General features: G+C 44.9%; 1 protein-coding gene across 5 annotated transcripts in view; it reads left to right on the top strand.

Annotated features, from left to right (window-relative positions):
• LOC135901885 (monocarboxylate transporter 13-like) overlaps positions 1–16304 on the top strand; it is a 92181-nt gene that overhangs the window by 62428 nt on the left and 13449 nt on the right. For all 5 annotated transcript variants that reach the window (XM_070533607.1, XM_065431713.1, XM_070533608.1 and 2 more), the window contains exon 3: positions 14344–14487. In XM_070533607.1, the coding sequence (XP_070389708.1) occupies positions 14344–14487 (144 nt within the window). The remainder of the gene's footprint in view (positions 1–14343; positions 14488–16304) is intronic.

Here is a 16304-nt window from a genome sequence, read left to right as displayed (position 1 = left end):
TACAAGAGTTATAAAATTTTCTACACTGTTCAGTATAAATAAACACTTGCAAGTAAGCTCGAAAGCTATGTTGTTTTACTTTTAGTATATAAAGAAATCTCATTCTCGACTATATTTAGTGAGGGTAGTTACGATAGGTATTTTTATGGTGAATGAATAAACTTGCTAAAAGCTACATTGAAACCTTTATACTGCGCATTTTACACTTGCTAATTTATGTGCATTCAAAAGTGATTACTGATTGAGTCGCATTAGGTGCAAGAATTCTTGCGCACAAGTAGTAAAAATAGCGTACAGTTGAATAAAGAGAACAGCGAATTTGAAAGTTTGTAAGCATGCCATTTGTTGATGCCTGGCCTGGCATCATACAAAATGTGGACGTGCTCGGCAAGGTGCGCCGCAGTGACCAAAAGATGGTAAGAACTCGAATTAGCCTGGACCTGAGGAGGGAACGGAAGAAACTCGTGCATAAGAAGCCGATCAATGAGTTAGCGGTAAGGGTGAAAATAGAGGAATTCCAGATCAAGCTACAGAACAGGTATTCGGCTTTAACTCAAGAAGAGGACATTAGTGTTGATGCAATGAACGACAATCTTGTGGGCATCATTAAGCAGTGTGCAATGGAAGTCGGTGGTAACTCCGTTAGGCAGGATACCGGTAAACTATCGCACGAGACGAAAGATCTGATCAAGAAACGCCAATGTATGAAAGCCTCTAACCCTACAGCTAGAATAGAACTGGCAGAACATTCGAAGTTATTCAACAAGCGTAAGACAGCTGACATAAGGAAGTATTATATGAATAAAATTGAACATGCTCTCAAGAACGGAGGAAGCCTAAAAGCAGTGAAGAAGAAGCTAGGAAGTGGCAAGGATCAGATGTATGCATTAAGAGACGAAGCCGGCAATATCATTATTAATATGGATGAGATATTTCAAGTGGCTGAGGAGTTCTATAGAGATTTATACAGTACCAGTGCACCCACGACGAGAATGGAAGAGAAAATAGTCTAGAGGAATTTGAAATCCCACAAGTAACGCTGGAAGAAGTAAAGAAAGCCTTGGGAACTATGGAAAGGGGGAAGGCAGCTGGGGAGGATCGGGTAACAGATTTGTTGTGGGCATATTGTCCGAGAAAAACTGGCCGCTCGAGGCCTCACGACCTCGAGCGTATGGAGTCTTAGAAGAATGCTAACATGATCCTAATCCATAAGAAAGGGGACGCCAAAGACTTGAAACTGTCAGTTGCCTACAAAGTATTTACTAAGGTAATCGCAAATAGAATCAGGAACACCTTAGATTTTTGTCAACCAAAAGACCAGGCAGGATTCCGTAAAGGCCACTCAACAATAGACCATATTCACGCTATCAATCAGGTTATGGAGAAATGTGCGGTATATAACCAACCCTTATATACAGCTTTCATTGATTACGAGAAAGCGTTCGATTCTGTCGAAACCTCAGCAGTCATGGAGGCATTACGGAACCAGGGTGTAGACGAGCTGTATGTAAATATACTGAAAGATATCTATAGCGGCTCCACAGCCACCGTAGTCCTCCATAAAGAAAGCAACAAAATCCCAATAAAGAAAGGGGTCAGGCAGGGAGATACGATCTCTCCAATGCTATTCACAGCCTGTTTACAGGAAATATTCAGAGACCTGGATTGGAAAAAATTGCGGACAAAAGGTAATGGAGAATACCTTAGTAACTTGCGATTCGCTGATGATATTGCCTTGCTTAGTAACTCAGGGGACCAATTGCAATGCATGCTCACTGACCTCCATGGAGAGGCAAAGCAGAAGAGTGGGTCTAGAAATTAATCTGCAGAAAACTAAACTGATGTTTAACAGTCTCGGAAGAGAACATCAATTTACAATAGGTAGCGGGGCACTGGAAGTGGTAAGGGAATACATCTACTTAGGGCAGGTAGTGACGGCAGATCCGGATCATGAGACGGAAAAAATCAGTAGAATAAGAATGGGCTGGGGTGCGTTTGGCAGGCATTCTCAGATCATGAACAGCAGGTTGCCATTATCCCTCAAGAGAAAAGTGTATTATAGCTGTGTCTTACCAGTACTCACCTACGGGGCAAAAACTTGGAGGCTTACGAAAAGGATGCTACTCAAATTGAGGACGACACAAGGAGCTATGGAAAGAAGAATGATAGGTGTAACGTTAAGGGAGAAGAAAACAGCAGATTCGGTGAGGGAACAAACGCGAGTTAATGACATCTTAGTTGAAATCAAGAAAAAGAAATGGGCATGGGCAGGACATGTAATGAGGAGGGAAGATAACCGATGGTCATTAAGGGCCACGGACTGGATTCCAAGGGAAGGGAAGCGTAGCAGGGGGCGGCAGAAAGTTAGGTGGGCGGATGAGATTAAGAAGTTTGCAGGGACAACATGGCCACAATTATTACATCACCGCGGGAGTTGGAGAAGTCTGGGAGAGGCCTTTGCCCTGCAGTGGCCGTAAGCAGGATGATGATGATGATGATGATGATGATGATGATGATGATGATGATGAAGCTTGCCGTTCCTATGCAGATAATCAATTTTCATGAAATTTAGCCAGAACGTAGAAAAGCCTTACCAAAAGACGTCTAACGCTCGAAAATTTTCATGCTCTGACGTGGCACTCAGGACCCTTGCGAGCTTCTTCCTTCAGCCAGGCATACTTTCAGCGAAATTTCAAATTTTGAGGCTTCCCTAAATACCTGCAACTGCAGCAGCAGCAGCGGCGGCGGCGGCGGCGGAGGCGCCGGCATCAGCAGCAGCAGCAGCCGCCGCCGCCTGTTTTTGTGTCCACTGCAGGACCATCGCCTCTCTGAGCGATCTCCAGTTACCCCTGTCTTGCGCTAGCTGATGGCAACTTGCGCTTGAAAACTGTCTAATTTAATCACCCCACCTCAATTTCTGAACTCCTGGACTGCGATTGTTTTGCCGCTGACTCCATTTTGTCGCCCGGTTATCTGCCCTATGTACAACATGGCCTCCCAAGCTCCATTTCTTTTACTAAGGTCAACTAGAATATGGGCTATCGTATTCTGTTTTCTGATCTAAATTTTTCTTTTCGTGTATCTTAACGTTACGCCCAACATTTTTTGTTCAGTTGCTCTTCGCGTGGCATTAATTTCTTTTTGAGCTTGTCTGCTAATCTCCAACTTTCGGCCCCGTATGTTAGAGCCAGTAGAAAGCAATGATTGTAGACGTTTCTTTTCTTTGACAGTAGTAAGCTTCCAGTCAGGATTTGGTATTACTTGACGTACGCACCCCAACCCATTTTCAATCTTTAGTAAGTTTTCTTCCGCTTAACGGAGTGTCCTCTGAGTATGTTGATAAATGTACTCCTCTACATGTTCTAGACAGTAACGATCATCAACTGTTGTGCCCTTGCCAGGCTATATAACATTGCTTTTGTCTTCTCCATATTATTGTTCAACCGTACTGTTGCACTGTAGTACTCAAGGTCCTCAAACATTTGTTCCAGTTCATCACCAATGTTGCTGAACGGGACACTGTATTGTGCAACCCGAAATTTGTTGCTTATTCGCCGTTGATACTTATTGCTAAGCCTTCACAGCTTAAGAGCTTGAATACTTCTAAATATGTAGTAAATGACATTGGAGAGATTTTGTTTTCTTCCCTGACCCCTTTCTTAATAGGCAATTTTCTTCTTTTCATACGGATATATAGGTAAAGTAGCTGTGGAATCTTTGTCAATAATGCCCAGTATATTCACGTATGCCTTATCCACTCCTTGATTACGCTATGCCTCCATGACTACTAGTATCTTTGTTTATCGAAATGAATGCTCATTACCAATGAAATCTATATAGAGAGGTTTATTTTACACCGCATATTTGTCCATTACCACATTGATGCCATTGACGTGATCCATTGTAGAATATCCCTTCCTGAAGCCAGTCTTTCTCTTGGTTGACTGGTCAGGTGTTGTGCTGATTCTGCCGGAAACTATTTTCTTGATCATTTTGTACAATACTGGACCAAGCTAATGGGCGTATAAGTCTTGAATACTTTAACGTCGCCCCTTCATGGATTCGATAATACTGGCGTTCTTCCACTTCTTTGGTGAACTTGAAGTAATGATGGATCCCTTATAAAGGACTGCGAGCTTTTCAAACCTTATATCTCCTCCACCATTGACTGAATTGAACATTATTCTATGTTCTCTTGCCACCTTTCCCCGGGAAGCGCCTCGCAAGGCCATTCTAACTTCATCACCAGTTATATAAGCAACCTCAGTATCCTGTTCACTGCTTCCAGTGAATGCGTGGCTTCTCTGATACTATAGAGTTCAGGCGCGCCCATAACGCCAATCTATTCTAAAGTCTCTGTTCGATTTCTTCTATCAGCCCTCCCCGATTGCTCAGACATTTCTCGCTTCGCTACTGTGTCACGCGCCGCCACAAAAACGGCAAGAACCCATCTGATATGATCTTTCCACACTGATTAGGCATGATTAGACCAAACAAACGAAACAGAAATATTTCTTTTTTCCAGGTTTTCACCACCAGGTCTCGACTGTTGGTCTAACATTTTCGGGCTGCTCCCATTTCACTTTTTTTTTTGGCACGTGACGGCTCAAAACCACCAAAACCTAACCCCGCTAATATGACGATTACGTAATAAAGATATTATTTCCGAAAGATATATTCGTCTGAAGGGAACTGAATTTTTTTCCTCTGGCTACTCGGAGATGCCCTGTAGAACGAATTTATTTACCTGTTATAAAAGTTTTCAAGTGGGTGTAGAACGTCGTCGAGCGTTTCAGCCCATATAAAACATCTCTCTGTCAACTCTTCTTCTCTGAGGGTCTCCATTAGCGACACTTTTACCTTCCATTGCTGGCCGCCGCAATGCTTTATTAGCCACAGCAATCTAAGCAAGGGGAAGCGCGGCTATCACACACGCCGGTGCTAGCCTTATCATCCGGTTTTCTTTTTCGAATGCTCCTACCTCAGCCCCACCGGAGCCCTCTCTACTTCTGTGTGCTCCTCGCCTGCCACTCAGTTATATGAGAAAACTCTGCCAACGTAGGCAATCCTATTGGCTTTGAAAGCAAACACAAGTGACCTCCTGTAAACGAGGAAACCATTTGACTGGGCGATTCAAAGAGCGCTGCGGTTCACTTACCTACGCTTGGGTCGGAGGTTACGTAAAGTTGACGTCACGATATTAGAATAAAAACAGATTGGAATAGTTTTGCGTTAGAGGGCTTCAGTATCGAATTCTTCTTGTGCTTTTGCAGTGTCCTCAAAATTGCTGATGATATTGCAGTTCTGGCTAAAGGTCACGTCCTCTGCTACCGCGGAGGAAAGAGGAGGGGGAGAGCAGGCTTGGGAACAAGCACGTGGGAGCTGTGGCATCGATTCTAGCACTACTGTAGGAGAAATGTTGGTAGAATTAGCGGAAATGAAAAGACTCCAAACAATGAATACTTTCTAGAGGAAGCGTAGTAACACGAAGTGCACCGGGAAAAGTCCTAATGGAGGAAAAAGAAATGAAATAAATGTCATACTCTCTGCCAATACTAGTAAAGTGCAAGATGTAGAAGTCTTAGTTAGGGTAAAGGAATGTCATCATAAATTATTGCGGATAGGATTGCTTTCAACATCAAAAGGGAAATAGAGAAACTAGTAAAGAAGCAGGCCGACCTAGACAAAGTAAGGGCAAAAGCAGACGAATTCAAGCTGGTGCTTTCAAACAAACATGCAGATATAGAACAGGAAGATGATGGTAACAAAGAGGTAATGAGTGAAATATGTAACTAGGCTGATTTCAGAAGCGGTAATTTAACTGGGAGGTAAGGCACCGAGTCAACCAGTAGGTAAGCGCTTCAATGTGACAAACTAAGGACCTCGTAATAAAAAAGCACGAAAGTGTCTCAATTAAGAGACAAGGTAGAAATCGCTGAATTGTCAAGGCTGACAATCCAGAAGCAAGCTAGCAATATTCAACATTATAACATCGCAAAAATTAGGGAAGAAGTAAAAACAAATGGCTTAGCATAGGACAGGGGAAGATGTGTGCTGTAAATGATTAGAAGGGTAATGTTACCAGAAATGTCGATGATCACCTTTATGCGTATACCTTTTATGTTTTACATTTTTATGTCCCACATAACTTGAAGAGAAGAATTTCAATATGTAAGGTGCGTCGAAAGCGCATTGAATTGAACGCAGACTATTCGCACTCATCATCATCATCATCATCAGCAGCAGCAGCAGCAGCAGCAGCAGCAGCAGCAGCATCAACCTGTTTTATGTTCACTGCAGGACGAAGGCCTCTCTCTGCTATTTTCAATTACCCATGTCATGCGGCAACCGATTCCGACTAGCGCCGGCGGATTTCCTAATTTCATCGCTCCATCTAGTCTTCTGTCGTCCTCTATTGCGTCTCCCTTCTCTTGTTGTCTATACTGTAACCCTAATGGTCCAACGGTTATCTAACCTGCGCATTACATGACCTGCCCAGCTCCACTTTTTTTCTCTTGATGTCAACTAGAATATCGTCTATACCCGTTTGCTCACCGATCCAAACCGCTGCCTTTCTGTCTCTTGACGTTATGCCTTGCAATCTTCGTTCCATCGCTCTTTGCCCAGTCCTTAACTTGGTCTCAAGCTCTGTCAGTCTCCAGGTCTCTGCCCCATATGTCAGCACTGGTAAAATGCCCTGATTGTACACCTTCCTTTTCAATGATAATGGTAAGTTCCCAGTCAGGAGCTCGCAATGTCTGCCGTATGCAATACAACCAATTTATATTCTTCTGTGAATTTCGTTCTCATAATCAGGGTTCCCTGTGATTAATTGACCTAGGTAAACGTACTCCTTCACAGACTCTAGAGGCCGACTGGCGATCCAGAACTCATGTTCCTTTGCCCGGCTATTTATCACTATCTTTCTCTTCTGCATATTGATCTTCAATCCCACTCTTACACTCTCGTTGTTAAGGTCATCAATCATTTGTTGAAATTCGTCTGAATTGTTGCTGAATAGAACAATGTCATCGGCAAACCGAAGGTTGCTGAGATATTCGCTGCCGATCTTTCTTCCCTAGCCTTTCCACTTTAATAGCTTGAATACTTCCAAGCACGCAGGGACTAGCATTGGAGAGATTCTGTCTCCCTGTCTGACCGCTTTCTTTATAGGTATCTTCCCGCTTTTCTTGTGTAGAATTAAGGTAGCTGTAGAACCTCTGTAGATATTTTGCAACGTGTTTACGTAAGCGTTCCGTACTCATTGATTACGCAATGCCTCTATGACTGTTGGTATCTCTACTGAATAAAATGCCTTTTCGTAATCTATGAAAGTCATATAGAGAGGCCTATTATACTCTGGAAATTTCTCGATAACCTGATTAATCACATAGATGTGATCTAATGTACAGTATCCCTTCGTGAAGCCAGCCTGCTCGCTTGGTCGCCTAATGTCCAGTGTTGCCGTTATTCTATTGGAGGTTATTATGTTAAGTATGTTATATAATACTATGAGTAAGCAATTGGGCCTTTAGATTTTCCATTCTTTAAAGTCTCCCTTTTTTGATTAGTATAATGTTTGCATTCTTCCAGTTTTCTGGGACCCTTGCAGTCGATAGACACTTCGTATAAAGAGCCGTCAGTTTTCCAAGCACTTTGTCTCCTCCATCTCTGAATAAATCGACTATTATTCTATCTTTTACTGCCGCTCTTCCTCGTTTCATGTCTTGCAAGCCCCTTCTGATCTCATCGGTAGAGATAAAAGGAGTTTCTGTATCCTTTATTGTATTACTTGTGCATTACTGTTTTTATCCTGACTCCTCTGGGTACTGTACAGGTCAACATAGAGTTATTGCACTGCTTTTACTATATCTTCGAGATTGCTGATGTTATTACCCTGCTTATCTTTTAGTGCATACATCTTAGTTTGTCCTATGCCAAGATTCTTTCTCACTGATTTCAGGCAGCATCCATTTTTTACGTCTTCTTCAGTCTTTTTCACGTTATGGTTTCGAATATCACTTATTTTCGCCGTGTTCATCAGTTTTGATATCTACGCGAATTAAATCTTTTCTCTTGAGTTGGACACTTTCATTTTTTGTTGTTTCTTTATTAGGTCCTTTCTTGCTTGGGAGAGATTGCCTACTGGTTGCCTTGGTGCCTTGCCTCCCGCTTCTATTGCTGCCTCTGAAGCCAACCTAGTTACGGTTTCATTCGTTAGCTGTATCTCATCATCATCTTTCTGCTCTAAGGCTGCATATTTGTCTGCAAGTACCAGCCTGAATTTGTCTGGTTTTACCCTTGCCTCTAGGTTGACCTGTTTCTTCTTGACCAATTTTGTGCTTTCTCTCTTCAAATTGAGGTAAATCCTAGCCCTCACCAACCTATGATCACTGCACTTAACCCTACCTGTCACTTCTACATCCTGCATCCTGCAGTATGCTGGGATGAGCAGAAAGTATAAAGTCTATTACATTTCTTGTTTCACCATTAGGGCTTTTCCAGGTCCTCTTTCTATTGCTCTGCTTCCTTGAATAGATTTTCATTATTCGAAGCTTATTCCTTTCGGCGAATTCTCTCATCATATCTCATGTAACGTTCCTAGAGTCGACGACGTAGTTGCTGATTGCTCGTTCACCAGCCTGCTTTTTCCCCACTTTTGCATTGAAGTTGCCCATTACTACAGCATACTGAGTTTGCACTTTTATGATCCCTAATTCAACATCTTCATAAAAATTCTCTACTTCCTCATCATAAAAAATTACCGACGATTACGTTACTTCCTAATGCGAAATTTGAGCGCAGCAAATAAGCTGTTTCACCTTTCCGATAGATTGAGGCAAAGAAATCGAGCAACACATGTATGCGCTATCACAGAATTTTTTTTTTATTTTTCACACGTATTCCTTTAACAAAGACTCCACTAACAGTTCTTGACAGTCATGAAGGAAGCTTTGTGGTTGGAGAAATAGACTGATATATGTTCGACTTGGTACACCAATGCTTGATTCTCAAAGACGAGATCTATACAAGTGCCGCGCGAGGTTGTCACAGCCGTGGGACGCGTTACGAGCGAGAGGAACGGGATGTTCCCCGCATAAGTGTTAGGAAATTGCTTTTTGTCTTTATGTCAACATTAAAGTCCCCCACTACTAACATCGGTGTGGATCGATGGACGGTTAATGCGAGTTGCAGGAAGTGCACGACGTCTTTCGTGAGTGCGGTAGCGGACTCACGAAAGCGGTATCAGTCGGTCGCTGCTAGCGCTGGGGGGATGAAAGGGGGCGGAGCTGGTTACGAGGCCGACGACAACGCCGACGCGAAACCCAGGAACGGACGCTAAAGAGCCATTTGTGTAGCCAGCCCTCCTCCACAGTCTCTCCTCCTCCCTTCCATCATCCTCCCTCGCCCGGAGAGCCGACAGCGCGCATGCGCGGCGGCGGAGCAGATTCGTCGGCGAGCTGGTTACGAGGCCGACGACAACGCCGACGACGACGCGAAACCCAGGAACGGACGCCAAAGAGCTGCGCTCTAAAAGAAATTAAATCATTGTGTTTTAAGTGCCAAAACCACTTTCTGATTATGAGGCACGCCGTAGTGGAGGGCTCCGGAAATTTCGACCACCTGGTGTTCTTCAACGTGCACCTAAATCTAAGCACACCGGGTGTGTTTTCGCATTTCGCCGCCATAGAAATGCTGCCGCCGTGGCCGGGATTCAATCCCGCGGCCACGTGCTCCGCAGCCCAACACCATAGCCACTGAGCAACCACGGCGGGCGCTCGGCCTTCGACAGATATCCTAAAGAAGAATACGCCATTCTCATGGGGCCCGGAGCAGGCTCACGCATTCGCAGCTCTCATCGGTTTTCTTACCACCCCTCCCATGCTATCGCACTTTGATCCGTCTGCACCTACTGAAGTCCACACTAACTAAACTAACTTTTATTGGGCGAACCTGTGCCCACAAAGCAGGCTACACTTATAGCACAACGATAGCGGCGAACACGGTTGGTGATCGTCGAAAATCTGATCGGCGGGTCAAGCGCGTCGGCTTTTATAGATCAGTCGTGGAATGTTCCAGATTAACCGATGGGACCCGCGTGCCTTCCACAAAGTTCTGCACTATTCGCGTCACGCATACACGCAATCAGATTACACAAGTTGCGGTGAAAGACAGTGCAGGGAACCATCGATAACATTCCAGAAACTTCTTTTACATGCAGGTGCGTCCTGCGCTGCACGATAACATTTGTTAGGCGGCCAAACGTGGTCGCCCGATAAAGATAAGTACACGTGGCAATATGAAGCTACCGTCACTACATGCATTACCCGCCGCGGTTGGTTAGTGGCTATGGTGCTGGGCTACTAAGCACGAGGTCGCGGGATTGAATCCTGGCCACGGCAGCCACATTTCGATGAAGACCAAACGCGACAGTACCCGTGTACTTAGATTTAGGTGCACGTTAAAGAGCCCCAGGTGGTCTGAATTGCCCCAGTCCCCCACTACGGCGTGTCTCATAACCAGATAGTGGTATTGGCACGTAAAACCGCATAATTTAGTTTTGACTACGCGCACACCTAAAGCCGAGACCACACGTACGCTTGCGGACGCGCGCAAGCTCGCGATCATGCGCCCACGCATGCGCAAACGGTGCGGCATGGCTTGTGCGCGTCGAAACTCGGCGTTATCTCGGGGAACAGCTCCGCTCTGTTATCGAGCGCTGCGGTTGGCTCGCGTCGGCGCGCCTAGCTACGCAGCTATGGCGCGAAACGTTCAACTCTCGGTGAAGCAGATTTATATCATGCAAGAAAGTGGTTCTTCTTTCCTTTTTACGCTGCTCTAACAGCTGTAAAATATTACAATTACGTTTATATAAATTGAAGCATTTTGATGAAACACTGTCGATAACAAAGTACGAAGCGGTGCCTACCAAGGCGTCTGTTAGTGGGCCCAGTGAGCGCGCGCTGTCGCGCGTCTTTGTGGGTGCAGACCGTCATTATTCGCGAGGCGCGGCAGGCGCTAGGCGCGCGGACGCGAGCTTACGCGCGTCCGCAAGCGTTCGTGTGGTCTCGACTTAAAACATAGCAGGTCGCTTTGAAGATCAGGCCCGAGCGGGCGCGCACTTTAGCCACGCCGCAGACGCTTTCAAGACGCACCAGCGCCCGTAACGCGTCCCTACGGCGTCTGCTGAAGCGTCTACTACGGCGTCCGCGATTCGTGTGGTCACCGCCGTAGCAGATGCCGCGGTTGTCTCTGCCCTGCACGGAGCGGCGGGCGAGCGGCACAACGAGGTACCGTAGCAACCGACGGGAAAGAGCGCCCCTCCTCCCTCTCATCGACCCCCTGCCTCGCGCGCCACAAGAGATGGCACGCATCCTGGTTGCGTTCCTCGCTCGCGCACGCGAAATCGAACCGCGTTTGCCATCTCACCCTCGCACGCTTGCACTTATACGGAATCTCACGGTGACGACAACACCGACGGCGGAAATGCGCCTGGGGTGTCCATATAATCGCTATCACAACAAAATTATCTGGTGAGAAAAGTTACATTGAGCAAACTGGCAGTTGCGAGAATGAGCTGCTGAGGGAAGCGCACTAAGAAAGCGAACAAATCATTGCCGGATGGTTTTCCTAGCCTTAATTATCAGAAAAGTGGTTGCGTTTCCCGCTTCTAAGGTACACTTATCATTGGGAAAAACAAACGTGAATTCACTTATCTAATCATTGAAGGTGCTCGCAGCATTGAGTCATACGGCGAAGCATGTATGAGCAAGACGGCTTTGTCACTGCCAGAGAAGGAAATAGAGTATTTACGCATGGGCTACCCATAGAATTTGGTTCATTTGCCATGCTTCAAATCTAAGTGTTGATATTGCTTTCACTGTGAGTGCACCCGTGCCTGGGACGTAACGTGCGTAAGGTATATGTTTAGGTAGTTACGGAAATAAAATCATTCTTGGAAGTTAGTGCATCGCATCTGTCCTGTTCTTCCTCAGCATTTATGTAGTAGCTGCTCTACATGGACATGCCTGCATGCTTTATAAAGGAAGTTTTAGGGGAACGAGAGCAGAACAAAACATTGAGATATTGCGATGAATCTTGCGATTAACTTTACTCGTTTATCATTTGGATAGGATATCAGTATTTGAAATTGTAATATACCTATTCTTCTATACTCAAACGAAAAAAAGAGCCAGGGAGATATTAAATGTACGGATTCGATAACCCAGTAATATGTGTGATTCTCTTGGGCTAACCTTTACTAACATCCAAATTTATTAGGTATAATTCGCACCATTCTGGAATCTTTCTAAGGTCTGTCTGTAGCAGGAAGCCTGCTAAATAAAACATTATTCCTCACGTGGCAGTCGTCTCGAACAAGCATAATGTGCGAAATAGCATTTGATAATTAAGTACACGTTAAGTGCCTATATTAAGCATACACGTATTAGCCAGAAATGTAGCCATACATTAGTCATTTATATGCATTGGTAGCAAGCACATTGAAGCTAATAAAATTATTGGCAATAGAATGTTAGGGATAATAAGCCGTCCCCGATATCTTGGCGAAATAATATCTCCTGGTCAGTGGAAAGAATTTGGAAATTTTAACAATTTCCCCATAATTCACACAAAACCACCGCTGGCTTTGCTACTTCGTGATTCGCTGCCTTCGATATTGGCGGGCATGATGCCTGGTGTTTGTTATCGCAGGTATTGGTTAATCACTCCCGCGGTCGTCAATAAAAAAATATTGAATGACAAAAATCGTTGCGCACGTGACCTATGCAGTTCATCTTCTGTCATGCTGGTATTGCACAGAATAGGTATAATCACCTAAAATTAAAGATGAATTTCAAAGCGTTGACTTTCGTTAGGTCATTTCAGTTTCACGCGGTAGTCGAAATTCACAGCGCAGACCTTGGCAGCTCGTCAGTTTGGTCACGGGGCACAAAGCTTAGTTTGCTGGAATAACAGCAGATGCTGTTGCCTCCGTGCATCACGGGCGGCGCAACCCATCCATTGCGCACGCATGGCCGTGGCGCGGTCACGCGTCGCCTTTCCCTTAGTGGGCCGGTGGAAGCATGGGTGTTTGTGGACGCGTTGTGTTAAGCAGATCGAGGGTGTTTACCATCATGGTGTATTAATTTCTAGCCGGGACCACCTGTAGCGATGGCTCACTCGATGCCCTGCTCCAGACCCAGCTGTGTCAGTGTTATGATAGGAGCACAGTAGTTTAGACCACAATGTCAAACATAGTAAACCCTGAAATGTTGTCGAAGAAGCTGGACGTCGAGACCCCAAGTGATTCAGCGAGCTCGAGATGGCAAGCGAAAATGCCCAGCCAGCACCAAGCTAACGCTTGAGAATTCACATTACAAACACGTAACTATTGCATGATTTCATTGCGGGTAGCATTCGTGGCATTTTCAGACGACTTTTCTTGCCAGCTATCTAGCTAGATGTCTACCTATTCCCCGAAAATGCAAAGCAATCGCGATGATAGTACAGTCTAATATGTCGGGCGGTGGCGTATACGCGTGTAAGTTGGCTCCTATCTATACAGTTAGTATGCGCCGCTCTTAACTAAACCTTTCTGACGCCAATTTTGGTATGTGCCACTGTGTATATGCCTCTCCGCCCACAGGACATAAGCCATAGGGTATGCCGCCCCGCATAAGTGCTGCTCTTCAACTTCTCCCTTTGACGCCAACTTGGATCCCTGTGCACTAGTGTGTATGCGTGAACATCACAGCGGTGTCGCTAGAAGGCGCAGCTTGTCCAAAAGGATCGCTACGACCGAATCTATTGCAGTTATAGCTAGCGCTACAAGGCAGATTTTGAATGCTAAAATGAATGATTAATTTTATTTATAGAAAAATACTAAATGAAGAACATGCTTAGCATAGCTGAATAATTCAAGCAGGCTAGGCGACTACTTCCCACTGCCCCGTTTCAAAGGGGATGCCATGAAATCATCATTATCATCATCATCATAGTCACCACCATCATCGAAGCGCGAGATAGAAGAACATCACACACTATGCACGAGACATTTAGCCTATCCGCATACTTGGATAGCCATCACAAATGTCTTTGCTCCAAACTGATCTAACGCGAATGCCACGTGTTCTACCGGACGCCACTGTGCTTCACATGATGTGGATGCAGTGCCTTAGCATTAGTCCATCTAGGGGCTACTAAGTGCCCCCTGAATATTTTTTTCTCGTCGAGTCATTTTCGTGCAAAGTGGTCTTCGAAATTAAAGCACTAGGTCAAAAGTTGATGCAGGCCTTGCTTAGCATTCTCTTTGAAGATTTTTCGCTATGACCCTCAACGCAGGGCTCGTGGCGGGACCTATATGCCAGAAGATTGGCGCAGTCCCCGTCCTGCACGCAGGATGCGTCATCATGTGGCTGTCGCTTATCACCAGCAGCTTTTCCCGAAGCATTACTGGACTGACATTCACCATGGGTGCCTTGTTTGGTGAGCACATACACTGCATCATTTTATTGTAGTACTGCCTTTAACATCTTCTTGATGCTTAATCGCGTGTCAGCGGCAGGGCTTGATCGGAATCTAGTGGCCGGGGGCTCGTTGTTCTATGCATTCAACTTCTCATTGCTTGATCAGACTGAGCTGAGCAGGGCCCACGTGTCTGTTTGTTGCTTAAACCATACACCTTTGTATAATTTAATAACTAAATTAGGGTAGCGCGACAAACAGGGACGAATGCAGAAGGACACAAGAAGGGCTTGCTTGCAAATAAAAGTTTATTCGAACAAACCGAGCATTTGAAATCAAGCAGTTTTGACGGCGCCATCGCGAGAACTCCAAGAAAACTACTTGGCAAGGTGAATGTAATAAAAATATAAGAAACAAATATAGAGCGAAAGAATAAAAGAACAATGCCAGACAACTTATGTGCCAAAATATTTAGTTCTGTTAAATGGATTTCGTTAAATTCTCGTGACTGCGCACACCGTACTGGTTGCCTGAATTACGTTTTTTATTGTACTATTAGTTGCAGGCAAGCGATTGTGGGGTTCTTTGTTCTTCGCCCTCAAGTGTCATATCATTCTCATTTCTTTGCCCTAATTAGTCTTGTGTCACTTTCATGAGCTGTGACTCTGTGGGGCTATTTAAATCTCTAAAGCCTAAATTAGTTTTGAAAGTGAACTCATGATGCAGTTATTCAAACAGCTGCTTAGATGTTTGAACTTCACCGAATGGGCTTAAAATACATAAGTAAATGCCCCTTAGCTTGTCACGAAACTTTGTTGAGAGCTTCAGACAAGGACAAAAGGCGCCAGAAGAGGCGCTGGCACAAGTAAGAGAGAATGAATAAGTCACCGCGGTGGGATGACCGGAACAACGCGATAATGCGAATTCTTACCAGGAGCAATGTGACTCCCGTATTTATTACCGCATGTTTGTGGACTGAACATGCAACGGGAACAGAAGGAGAAGGAATTTAGCATCGGAAGCTTATGTGCTTATCTTGCACACCACAGCGGTTATGTGTACATAACCCACTAGGTCGCAGATCTCACGCAATATGGTTTCGTCGGTGCAGTTTATTTATTTATTTATTTATTTATTTATTTATTTATTTATTTCATTACTCTCAGGGCCCGACGGCAATGCAGAGGGTAGTGGGTACGTTGCATGAAGTGGAAAATAAAAAAAAGCAGCAGTAATTGTACGAAACTACAAAAAAATACAAGGTTATGTCAATACAATAAAGGAAATTAAAAATAACTTGCGCGCAGCACATGGAGAACGAAAAAACAGTTGGCCAATAGCGATTATCTCTGTCTTTGCGCTTAACTCTGAGTTTAATATTTCAATTTTCTTTTTTAACTACGTTAATCGATATTCGCTCGATGATGGAGTGCATTTGCGCAAGTTGGCGGGGAACGTGAAATGCGCGTGCTGGTTCTAAACTATATATGAATGGCATTGACGTGAAAAAAATTTTTTTCCGCCAGGCTATAGAATTAAGTACGTTCATGCATTGATGGTGTTAAGCGTCACAAAATATGGTTCTGAGAGGGTGTCTTACCGCTTCAAAACCCGCGAACATGGGCTCACCAGTACAGCCTACGTAGTGTTAGGAATGGCCGTACGGGGTGGCAACGTGCGAGCTTTCAGCCCGCTGCACGTGTTCCAATCCCACCAGACGGGGCGCACTTCGGAGAACTGCGAATGGCTGGCAGCCACGTGGCGCGCGGTCAGCTCAGGAATGTGGCACTCCGCCGCGCTACCCGGGACAAAGCAGAGTTCTACGAAGCCCTCTGACG

Source organism: Dermacentor albipictus, chromosome 2 (assembly GCF_038994185.2).
Source record: "Dermacentor albipictus isolate Rhodes 1998 colony chromosome 2, USDA_Dalb.pri_finalv2, whole genome shotgun sequence".
Taxonomy (NCBI): Eukaryota; Metazoa; Arthropoda; class Arachnida; order Ixodida; family Ixodidae; genus Dermacentor; species Dermacentor albipictus.
This window is presented reverse-complemented; position numbering and strand designations above follow the sequence as displayed.